The 12528-nt window shown below is 36.6% G+C and overlaps 1 protein-coding gene and 1 long non-coding RNA gene across 3 annotated transcripts in view; one reads left to right on the top strand and one right to left on the bottom strand.

Moving 5' to 3' along the window:
- Positions 1-4819, bottom strand: part of LOC135155770 (uncharacterized) — a 41534-nt gene extending 36715 nt beyond the window's left edge. Inside the window, exons 1-2 of the long non-coding RNA XR_010294956.1 lie at positions 4630-4819; positions 2034-2195 (exon numbers count right to left, since the gene is read on the bottom strand). This is a non-coding gene — a long non-coding RNA (uncharacterized LOC135155770). The remainder of the gene's footprint in view (positions 1-2033; positions 2196-4629) is intronic.
- LOC129270624 (uncharacterized) lies at positions 799-12430 on the top strand. Of its 2 annotated transcripts, none has more exons than XM_064105994.1 (4): positions 799-1100; positions 8640-8855; positions 9678-10322; positions 11030-12430. In XM_064105994.1, exons 2-4 carry the CDS (start codon positions 8660-8662, stop codon positions 11131-11133), a joined length of 945 nt encoding a protein of 314 aa, XP_063962064.1. In that variant the 5' UTR covers positions 799-1100; positions 8640-8659; the 3' UTR covers positions 11134-12430. The 2 variants fall into 2 exon arrangements, with proteins under 2 accessions (XP_063962064.1, XP_054763952.2); XM_054907977.2 differs by lacking the exon at positions 799-1100 and adding an exon at positions 8103-8502.
- The last annotated feature ends 98 nt before the right edge of the window (positions 12431-12528 follow it).

Genomic DNA, 12528 nt, shown 5'->3' with positions numbered 1-12528 from the left:
TCTAACAGCTTCATATATGATTCAGTCAAGTTGGTCCCTATTGTCAAATCTGTAAAAAATGAAATATTGTATAATTCAAACAATAAAAATAAAAAAAATAGTGAGTGACGGACATCATTGACTGTCTCATTTGCATGCCACTGAGTTGTGCATAGCATTGTTTTGTGAAAAATAAGTTAAACTTTAAAATGTCATAACTTTCTTATTTTTCATCCGATTTTGATGAAATTTTCAGCGTTATGCTAGTTTGATTTTTCTCTATTTATTTAAATCAACATTTTTCTGGGGTGGACTTAACCTTTAACTTCACATTGGTCGCCAGCCACAGCCCTGGAGTGCATATCTTTTTAAAAAAGTTATGTACTCTGTGGAATGTATGATACTCCCAACAGGGAAGTGGGAGGTTCCTATACTTCCCTGATAGCAATAACTAGTGTCTATTTTAACCAACCACAACATGTTAAATGATCCATGACGATACATCCCAGTCTGCAGTAAAAACTATGGGGAAAGTCTTCCTTTGACACTGACAAACTTAAATAATTGCGATACGAGGAAAATCGGTTTCGTGGTCCAGCTCGCTCATGAGCTGTCCCTGTAGCAGACAATGAGAAGTTCAATTACCTCTCGAACGCACGTTGAGTAAATAAATTTAAACAAACACACACACACACCAAAAATACTTAGATCCGGTTTTCATGTATGTGTAAACATCGACAAAGATAAAGGGCGGGTGCTCATCAAATAGAAGCCGACTATTTCATACCTTGTTATAGACGGATGATGTAATGGGGATTCACCTACCTGAAGCCTTTATGGTACCATGGACCTACAATTTGCTAGTAGGTCCATGGTGGTACCTAGCTCAGAGCTCAGTGCTGGTATGCAGGTAAATGGGTAGGAACTGGAATGCTAGACTTTTGGCGCAAAAATAATTTGATGAAGCGAAAAAACACCGGACTCAAAATGAGCAGAGATTGTATTTTGGAATTATTGTGAGGCCGATTGTAACTACGAAAGCGGAGGACCTATTTCCAAATAGAGGATTACACATCATATCCATTGTACATGTACCGAATGTTTGGAAGGTTTTATTCAAGGTGAGAAGACATAGTATTTTTCAGTGAGACCAATGATTTTATACGTTTCGCAATTTGCTGTTAGTTCCAGGTTATCATATTCTTCTCCAAGTTTGAATTAAAACAATATCGGATAATGAACTTTAAAAAGTGGTAATCACATCAATGCACTACAGAAATCATGATGGAGGTTAACGCTGAAAAGGATGGACGGACAGAGAGGGGGGATAAAGTGAGAAAGAGAAAGAAAGGGTGAGAGATAAAGAGATAGAGAGGAGAGAGATAGAGAAAGATCGCGATACAGCTTCCGAAGTATTATCGGCCATATTTGTTGCTTCTTTGAAGCATGGACCCACTACTACGTGTTTGAAGTGATTTCAGTGATTAGTTGTCACTCTGCGCATACACTGTCTTGTTCAGACACCTTATAATAATCGTCAGTATCGACTTTATTAGGGCAGTTCATACCGTGGTTACAAGTGAGTTTTGACTTTAGCTTCGGTTTCAATTTGAGAGGCAAAGCAAAGTTCATATAAAAAGTACAAGAACATTGCTAATTCATATATCATTTTAAAAGAGATGGATCCACGAGAAAGTACTATCTTTTATAATGTAGGTCCATCAAAATGATGACTAAAATAAATTTTGAATATTATATTATTCCAAAAGAAAAAATTATATGAAAAAAAAATCATCCGAATTTTAAAAAGAAAGTTGCGTTTGGAGTCCTGGAAAGCAACCCTGTTGTTCCCTTTCGGTCATGCATATAAAAGCCTACCCCACCCCCCTCCTGTTTTGCCAATGACTCGTTTACCATATTTGCTTTTTTTCTCTCCATTGCAGTTAATTCTACTTTTGCTTTATCAAGAAAAATGATTCATGAGCCGTACACAAGAACTATATTGACAATAATGTAAAGACAAACATAAATGCTCATGACGAGTTCGCACTTACTGAATCAGGCCTTCGATGTTTTCCCTCATCTTCAGTTTCCGACAATAATCAATATGCTCTGACCATTGACTGGCCCTGAGATGCTTTAGTATAAGTCATTTTCAGATGGACGTAATGGTCTTTTGAGTAGATATCAATGCATATTTAAGTTAGTCCAGTGATCTGGGAATGGAATAAATCAGATAAGAAAAAATAAACCGAATTTTTAAAATGACACAGCATTCTTTTTACAAATTGGGTGTATTAAATCACTATGGTATTGATTCATTCTTTTTAATGGGCATCATATTCGGTATTTAAAAATACATTTGCTCTCCTGTTTTATGTGCAAACGAGACATGCGAGAGGCAACATGGAAACCATGAAATTAATATAAAGACTCAATGATGTCAAAAGCAAAAACTTGTTATTCAATCGGAAGATAAAAATAAAGATGCATACAGTAATCATGTATGATAATTACCAAAACAAAAAATAGTTCTGTAATTATACAATAATATATTTAAAGGAAACCAAAACCCAAGAAGAGAAGTTATCTTATTGGAAAGAGTAAAATGAGAGGAACAATTTAAAACAAGTTTCATCAAAATTGGTTATAAAATAAGCAAGTTATGGATGTTTAAAAAGTCTTGTTGTACTCTCTATGGGGATCCTCAAATTGGCAAACGTGCTTCAAAATGGCTGATTTTGTGGACAACGCTCCATTTATTTTGTACACAAATTTTCAGATTTCCCCCTTTATTTTACATATTTCACATTATCTCCTCCTGTGAATTATATATTCCCATGACATATGTTGTGCTCAGAAGGAGGCAAGATGCAATTTGAAAGATAATGAGGAAAATCTGAAAATTTGTGTACAAAACAAATGGAGAGTTGTCCACAAAATCAGCAATTTTGAAGCACGTTTGCCAATTTGAGGATCCCCATAGAAAGTACAACAAGACTTTTCAAACTTCCATAACTTGCTTATTTCACAACCGATTTTGATGAAACTTGTTTTAAATTGTTCCTCTCATTTTACTCTTTCCAATAAGATTGCTCCTCTTCTTAGATTTTGGTTTCCTTTAATATGAATCTGCCTTTCTGCCCTATACATTAGCATTAGCATTATAACAAATCACTGCAAATTATGACGTTTTAATTAGCTTCCCCAATAATGCGCTGCATATAGCTTTGCTTGTAATCTTTGTCGTGACTAGGGTTGGGGATCGAACCCACTACTTCCCGTTTAGAGGGCGGACACATTACCACTGAGCCACCATGCACGGCTTATGAAAATTTCCTCTCCATTGGACTTGTAAAATATTTTTGATTTATACGACGTAACGAAGAAAGAACAAGTGAAATATAAATATTAAAAGGAATGTCTCTCCCAATTCCAATGTCTATACTGGAAATGAAAGCGATCTCTCAAATTGTATTCATTTTCACCATCTTTCTTGGACAATGAAGTTATTCCAGCATAACGCATAATCTGAATTTGTCGTATTCAAATCGTGAAGAGTGATCTAATCTTAAACTAAGATTGCTCAGCCAATGTAAACAAAAATGAATTGTAGTACATGAGTTATAAGAATGTTTGTTCCAATTCCTTTTAAAAAAATCTTTGAATAAAATACTAGCCTGTCAAATCTTTTTGGACGGTGTGTGTGTGTGAAGGGGTGATTGTGTGTATGGTGGTGGACCACTGGTTTGTATTTAATACCACACAATGAACAAATGAACATTTTGGGGGCGAGAAGTCCCTTTTTGTCGGTATACAATTGTTTGCTTTATTCATAGAAATAAGTGAGTTAGCTACAATAGATGGCTCACGTTACTGTGTGTAAATTCCCTTCCTCTCTGTACTTTCCTTCATATCCAACGTTCGATTACACGGGTACAGGCGTGTAATAGAGATAAAGAGATAGAGAGGAGAGAGATAGAGAAAGATCGCGATACAGCTTCCGAAGTATTATCGGCCATATTTGTTGCTTCTTTGAAGCATGGACCCACTACTACGTGTTTGAAGTGATTTCAGTGATTAGTTGTCACTCTGCGCATACACTGTCTTGTTCAGACACCTTATAATAATCGTCAGTATCGACTTTATTAGGGCAGTTCATACCGTGGTTACAAGTGAGTTTTGACTTTAGCTTCGGTTTCAATTTGAGAGGCAAAGCAAAGTTCATATAAAAAGTACAAGAACATTGCTAATTCATATATCATTTTAAAAGAGATGGATCCACGAGAAAGTACTATCTTTTATAATGTAGGTCCATCAAAATGATGACTAAAATAAATTTTGAATATTATATTATTCCAAAAGAAAAAATTATATGAAAAAAAAATCATCCGAATTTTAAAAAGAAAGTTGCGTTTGGAGTCCTGGAAAGCAACCCTGTTGTTCCCTTTCGGTCATGCATATAAAAGCCTACCCCACCCCCCTCCTGTTTTGCCAATGACTCGTTTACCATATTTGCTTTTTTTCTCTCCATTGCAGTTAATTCTACTTTTGCTTTATCAAGAAAAATGATTCATGAGCCGTACACAAGAACTATATTGACAATAATGTAAAGACAAACATAAATGCTCATGACGAGTTCGCACTTACTGAATCAGGCCTTCGATGTTTTCCCTCATCTTCAGTTTCCGACAATAATCAATATGCTCTGACCATTGACTGGCCCTGAGATGCTTTAGTATAAGTCATTTTCAGATGGACGTAATGGTCTTTTGAGTAGATATCAATGCATATTTAAGTTAGTCCAGTGATCTGGGAATGGAATAAATCAGATAAGAAAAAATAAACCGAATTTTTAAAATGACACAGCATTCTTTTTACAAATTGGGTGTATTAAATCACTATGGTATTGATTCATTCTTTTTAATGGGCATCATCTTCGGTATTTAAAAATACATTTGCTCTCCTGTTTTATGTGCAAACGAGACATGCGAGAGGCAACATGGAAACCATGAAATTAATATAAAGACTCAATGATGTCAAAAGCAAAAACTTGTTATTCAATCGGAAGATAAAAATAAAGATGCATACAGTAATCATGTATGATAATTACCAAAACAAAAAATAGTTCTGTAATTATACAATAATATATTTAAAGGAAACCAAAACCCAAGAAGAGAAGTTATCTTATTGGAAAGAGTAAAATGAGAGGAACAATTTAAAACAAGTTTCATCAAAATTGGTTATAAAATAAGCAAGTTATGGATGTTTAAAAAGTCTTGTTGTACTCTCTATGGGGATCCTCAAATTGGCAAACGTGCTTCAAAATGGCTGATTTTGTGGACAACGCTCCATTTATTTTGTACACAAATTTTCAGATTTCCCCCTTTATTTTACATATTTCACATTATCTCCTCCTGTGAATTATATATTCCCATGACATATGTTGTGCTCAGAAGGAGGCAAGATGCAATTTGAAAGATAATGAGGAAAATCTGAAAATTTGTGTACAAAACAAATGGAGAGTTGTCCACAAAATCAGCAATTTTGAAGCACGTTTGCCAATTTGAGGATCCCCATAGAAAGTACAACAAGACTTTTCAAACTTCCATAACTTGCTTATTTCACAACCGATTTTGATGAAACTTGTTTTAAATTGTTCCTCTCATTTTACTCTTTCCAATAAGATTGCTCCTCTTCTTAGATTTTGGTTTCCTTTAATATGAATCTGCCTTTCTGCCCTATACATTAGCATTAGCATTATAACAAATCACTGCAAATTATGACGTTTTAATTAGCTTCCCCAATAATGCGCTGCATATAGCTTTGCCAGGGACCTGGGAAGCGGGGGTGCTGGGGGTGCTGAAGCACCCCCAGAAATTATCCTGGGGGTGCTGCGTGTATTATTTTCCATTGACAGCACCCCCACGAAACCAGGTTCCCCCTGTATTTTTTTAAATATGTTATAATGTACATAATTATCACATCCGACAATCGCAAATCATTTAATAGTCTTTCACATATTCCAATAACATCCCTCCTATAACGCGACTCAATCAAGCTCAAGCGGGGCAGCACTCCGATACAGACGTGGTCGCGCGCAATACGTGATAACCATACACACTCTTCGATAGCAGGGAGGGACATGGGATGGTTGGACTTGAAACTTCCAGGTTCGAATCAATTAAGTGAGCGGGCGCCCGACCGCCCGTGTAATGTATACTTATAATTATAAGTCAGACAATAGAAATCAAACTTTACAGTCTTTTTCGCCCTGCCCCATGTCCCAACGGGCTGGGAAGCGGGGGTGCTGGGGGTGAAGCACCCCCAAAATTTGGGGGGTGCTGTGTGTTATTTTCCATAGGCAGCGCACCTCCTGGAAATCTAGTGGTAGGTATGATAAATGACAGAAATGTAATGAAAATGAACGACGTTTTGTAGAACCCCCCCCCCCCCCACTTCAGAATTTTCCGACACATTACTTGAAATAGTGTTTAAATTCACCCTCTTTCAGATCGGAATATCAAAAATTTTCTGCTCGCGCTTTGCGCTCACATTATTAATTTAAGAATATATCCAATTACCCATAATTTTCTTGATTTACAAAACATGAATAGAATGTCCCGTTTTCAGGTCTGAAATCTCAACTTTGTTTCCGCTCGCATCAATTGTATAGTTATTTACCTATCCTGTTCATGATTAGAAAAGTGCATAAGATGTCTCGTTTTAGGTTTGAAATCTCATTTTTATTTCCGCTCGCGCTTCGCGCTCGCATCAATTGTATAGTTTTATACCTATCCTCATCATGATTAGAAAAGTACTTAGAATCTCTCGTTTTTTTGGTCTGAAATCTTACTTTTGTTTCCGCTCGCGCTTTGCGCTCGCATCAATTGTATATATACCTATCCTGTTCATAATTAAAAAACGTGCTTAGAATGTCCAGTATTTAGGTCGGAATGTCAAATTTTTCAGCTCGCGCTTCGCGCTCGCATTATTTGATTGTTGATATATGTATCGTCTTCATGGGTAACTGCAAACAGTCCTTATAACACGTCCCTTTCGATCAGGCCAGAGCGTATATAAAAATATCTACTCGCGCTGATCGCGCTCACAATTATTATTACATAAATTGTTAAATACGCATCTTGGACCACAAACATTGCTCAAAATGTTCAATTTTCAGGACAAAATACATGAAATTTATACCAAAAAAAGCTCGCGCTTCGCGCTCCAATTATCTAATTATATATTTGTGTTCTTTTATAAGAAGAAAGCTAAGAAGTGACTGTCATATAATATATATATATATATGTGTGTGTGTTGGGGTGTGTGTGTGATGTGTGTGTAATTATGGAAAACTCAATTGTGTCTGTCCTCCCCCCCCCCCCCCCCCACCTCTGAGGAGAGATTTCAGCACCCCCACTGAAAAAATCGTTCCCAGGTCCCTGAGCTTTGCTTGTAATCTTTGTCGTGACTAGGGTTGGGGATCGAACCCACTACTTCCCGTTTAGAGGGCGGACACATTACCACTGAGCCACCATGCACGGCTTATGAAAATTTCCTCTCCATTGGACTTGTAAAATATTTTTGATTTATACGACGTAACGAAGAAAGAACAAGTGAAATATAAATATTAAAAGGAATGTCTCTCCCAATTCCAATGTCTATACTGGAAATGAAAGCGATCTCTCAAATTGTATTCATTTTCACCATCTTTCTTGGACAATGAAGTTATTCCAGCATAACGCATAATCTGAATTTGTCGTATTCAAATCGTGAAGAGTGATCTAATCTTAAACTAAGATTGCTCAGCCAATGTAAACAAAAATGAATTGTAGTACATGAGTTATAAGAATGTTTGTTCCAATTCCTTTTAAAAAAATCTTTGAATAAAATACTAGCCTGTCAAATCTTTTTGGACGGTGTGTGTGTGTGAAGGGGTGATTGTGTGTATGGTGGTGGACCACTGGTTTGTATTTAATACCACACAATGAACAAATGAACATTTTGGGGGCGAGAAGTCCCTTTTTGTCGGTATACAATTGTTTGCTTTATTCATAGAAATAAGTGAGTTAGCTACAATAGATGGCTCACGTTAGTGTGTGTAAATTCCCTTCCTCTCTGTACTTTCCTTCATATCCAACGTTCGATTACACGGGTACAGGCGTGCATACTCGATTATGATTGGTTTATACTGTTGGAAAGAAATTGTGTACTTGAGCTGGCCTGTACTTTGACTTCCCGCGTTTTTTCAATCATCCTTGCGTAATAGCGGTTGTTGACTTGATTTCTTGCATTTTGATTGGCTTAATCTGTGACAAGTTCGTTTTACATCCGCTCAGAATTCATTACCTGTTTGTGATTGGTTTAGATTCTCCTTTGGATCGGAATTCATCGCACTGAAGCCCGCCATTGATGTCTATTTCTCAATTGCGCTTGCATGGTTATACGATTAGGCCTATCAGGTGTTTATAGTTCTGCTTGGTGCGTGCACGTGTCTCTGTAAAATGTTTATCATGCTGGGTATGTCCCTTTGTTTTTAATTGATTAACTGCATTTTTTCACATGATAATTAAACGGGTTATTAAGCACCCTTTTTGCCTTCAATTTCTACATTTGCCGACATTTTGTTTCCATTACTTTGTGTTTATTTCATGCAGGTGAAAAAGTACCATTCAAAATGGCCGTAATTTCGTTCAAGCATCTCCCACCGGGCATGCTGATTTTCTGTAGTATCTTGAAAATGTGTTCGTCAGCAGTGGAGAATTGTGAACAAGGAGAGTTCTTCAGCAATTTCATGGGGCTGTGCTTGCCATGCTCAAGGTACTGCCCAGGCGCTGATGAGTGCCTAACATCATGTCCTTATACGCCTACTGGTGAGTTTCAAATTATTGGTTATGTTGGTTATTGATAAACACACAAACGCGCGCGCACTCTCACACACAGACAAAGACAAAAAAAAAAAAAAAAAGATGTAATGGTCTTGGGATGTGACACTCTTTGTAAAGAGAGTTATCTTCCGCTGTGCAAACATCTATGATCAAGCATAACGAAAATCCAATGGTAATTATTTCTCAAATATGGCATAACCATAAGGCTATCGAAATTACTTTATGATAATTCATATGGGAATATGAGGGGTATGATTAACAGACCTTATCTCCTTTGAACATGTTGAATTAATTGTCTTAAATACACTTGTATTCTCATTCATTGACGTTTCATACATGTATGTAAACATGGAGATCCACCTTTAATTAATCAAATCCAGTTCAGGAGATATCTTGATATGCTTTTCCTTGTTAAAAAAAACCCCGCTTTACTGTTTTTGCTCCATTACAAAATTGGCCACCCAACAACTATAACATTTTTGAAGAGACTAGTGGAGAAATGAAGATGACCTTTCAAGAGCTTTTTTTTTCAGCTGTTCCACAGACATGACAGATGTAACAATTTCAGGAAGGTTGGTAGTTTGTACCACAGCTTACCAGCAACAACAGTTAAAGGAATGTCACCGGATATTTCTTGGAAAGATGCTGAATCGCAATTTCAATTTCTTTTTTTATTGTATTTGATATGCCCACCATTGAAGGGCCCACACGGCCCCAATGGAAATCAGTGAAAACTGCTTGAGCTTTTTAACCGTGTATACATAAAATCAATCTTATCTTATATTATCTTATCTTATTCTTTACCAGAAACGGACGTTTTGTCACCGGCGCCAACATTGGCTGTTAACACGACCCCTCCACCACAGTCCAGTGAGACAGTCCTACCTTCTACCAATTTTGTTCTACAAACCAGTAACTCAAAGGCAACACCAGGAATGGACATCACTTTCCCAAAGATAGGTGAAGAACATTACGAACTTCCTTTCTGGCTTGTTCTAGTTATCTTCATTATTCTAACTGTCTTGAGTATTTTACTCTACGTATGTCTACGTTATCATAAGAAAATGAAGATGCCGGAATTGTGCTGCTTCCGGTCTTCTAGTAGGTCAGCCGATATACATGATATAGAGCTAGGTGAAATGACCATTAGGACAAACCCCTTGGACATGTTGGACCTAGTCCAGCAATCCCACCTTGACGAGGATGACCTTGTCCAAGTTCATGGCCTGGATGAACCAGGACTCTCAAGACAAAGCCTTATTTCCACAGAATGTTCTCAAGAGGTTGGCACAGGCCTTCCTGAGGTCCGCCCCTTCCAGTCGGCAACCATACAACCATCCGGTACAGCTGTACGGGAATGCGAAACATACAGAGGAGCACGTCCATCTGATCAGGGGTCTCATCAACAATCATCCTCACAGAAAACTCCGGAGACCCTCAGGAAAATAACCGGTGAGCAAATAGAGATACCCATTTCGCATTCAAATATACCAAAAATAGCACGAATTAAAAGGTTTTCATGCTATTTGGGAAATGAACCGACTTACCTCACCATATTTCAAATAATGTGATGTATTCTAAATGATTCAAACATGATAAAAAAAGAAATGACAATATCCCTGATAATAGTGATACAAATTTCTATTTCAAACAGACGAAAAAGAATTTGATTCAGTTCTCTTCTGAACGACATTAATTTGGAATTATCCGATAGAAAACAGCAAAATTATGTTAGGTCTGAGAAAATGGAATTTTGTGGAATTTATAACATGACATGTTGAGGGGCTTCTCGTCGCTCTCTAACGTCACATAGTCAATAAAACAAATCATAACTCCATTATTCTTTTTATGGATTTTCATTAAACCTTCATTTTTATTTTCTCGATTTTTCTTTTATTAAACCAACTAATCATCAGAGTGAATTTCCCTATTCGATACCGTCAAACACATTGGCACGTGTAGGCATTTACATTTTAGGCAAAATGTGACCATGTGTGTTTGTTGGACTATAAAGCGTGTTATTTTGATACATGTGTTTTAAAACATATTTTCAAACTTTTTTATTTCGCAAAAATGTGATCAAGCTAGTGTTCACTTCTGTCATTATCGATAGATTATTATAAGTTGAGTAAATTTTATTTTTCATCTTCCTGTTCCAGATGGTACAGTTGGGGTGGTGACTATTGGAGCCTCTTGTTTCCATCCACCATGCAACATGGTTCAAGATATCCAATGGAATCACCAATCGGAACACGGGGACTGACAGTATCTTAAAACGAGATGGCTTCTTGTTAGAAGCTGATAGTAGCACGTCGATGCCGAAGATGACCACGACGAAGACCGCCAAGAAGAATACAAGTGATCAGGACATCGATCGAAAGAAAGAATAGCAATGATGTCTTGCAACTATATGGTATATCAATGGCTAATTATAAGCTAATTATAATCAAAACAATGAGAGCGGCAAATTATGCCTTTATTATAGATTACAATGATCAAATGAACGAAATCTGAACGTTTCTGTTAGGATAGATCTTATGTCCTTTCTTCAAAATGAAATAGAGGAATTTGGTAATCGAAATTGACAATTTGTTACTGTACTATTGCCACTTCTTAAAAAATGTTCTGCATTGTGTAGTGCACTGAAAGTCAACACGATGGAAAGAGTTTATCTGACATACGAGCTGTCAAAGTCGGCTACATAAGCCACTTTTTTTTTTTAAGAAGCTGTAAGAGGTTATTATTCCATTCATATTTGGACGAGTTTTTGTGTTTTCAATGTTCTGTGTGTGGATGATTAGAAATCACAATTATTTACCATTACAACGCAACATTACCCACAATGTAACTTTCACACCATCGTAGCCGAGACGAAATGGACCAAACCTACTTTCAGTACGGTGTTGCCCAGTGATTACGATTTAGAAAGGTGTATGTGTGTGTGTGTGTGTGGGGGGGATTTCATTCAATTCACTGAAGTTGGTATAGGAGGTTTAATTGTATATAGTTGATTTACTGTCATCACACGGATTTCCAGTGTGAATTTAATATTTCATTACTTCTTTATTTGTTCATTAACATATGTTGAATTTTTCAGTTTTCCCCACATGAAATTACTATATAATGGCAAATTCGAAGGCAAGATAAATAAGTGGGCAGAAGCAGTCTGTATGACAATGTAAATATTGTTAATCAAGTGTGTTGCAGAATTTGTGGAAAGTAATCCAAAACTATGGGATCATCTACCAGCTGCAGCCAAGACTGCCTCATCTGTTGACCATTTCAAGAAAACCAATAAATCCTATCTATCTATTGTTAACTGCTTACAGCATTGAGCTATAGGAAAGTGTATTGCATGTACTAAGCTGATTCTTCTGAGGTGTTGAATTATTGTTTCAGTGGCCCAAACATGGAGTAGTGTGTGTGTGCAGTGATTTAAACCGAAAGGAAAATGCACTTTATCAAATATTTATTAGATTGGATTGGATAAGCTTTATGGATTATCTCTACATTACAACGATAACAATATTGCTAAAATATATTAATTAAAAAACCTTTAATATGTATTTATGGTATTCTGTTTGAGTAAAAGTATATTTTTGTTGGTGTGTATACTGTAAAAAAAAAGTGTGGTCATTATCTTTGTCTCAATAAACGT

The sequence above is a fragment of the Lytechinus pictus genome, chromosome 10, assembly GCF_037042905.1.
Source record: "Lytechinus pictus isolate F3 Inbred chromosome 10, Lp3.0, whole genome shotgun sequence".
NCBI classification, from domain to species: Eukaryota; Metazoa; Echinodermata; class Echinoidea; order Temnopleuroida; family Toxopneustidae; genus Lytechinus; species Lytechinus pictus.
This window is presented reverse-complemented; position numbering and strand designations above follow the sequence as displayed.

Coding starts and splice junctions, on each gene's coding strand:
- LOC129270624 (XM_054907977.2), top strand. Junction 8,856..9,677: donor ATGTCCTTATACGCCTACTG/GTGAGTTTCAAA, acceptor ATTCTTTACCAG/AAACGGACGTTTTGTCACCG. Junction 10,323..11,029: donor GACCCTCAGGAAAATAACCG/GTGAGCAAATAG, acceptor TTCCTGTTCCAG/ATGGTACAGTTGGGGTGGTG.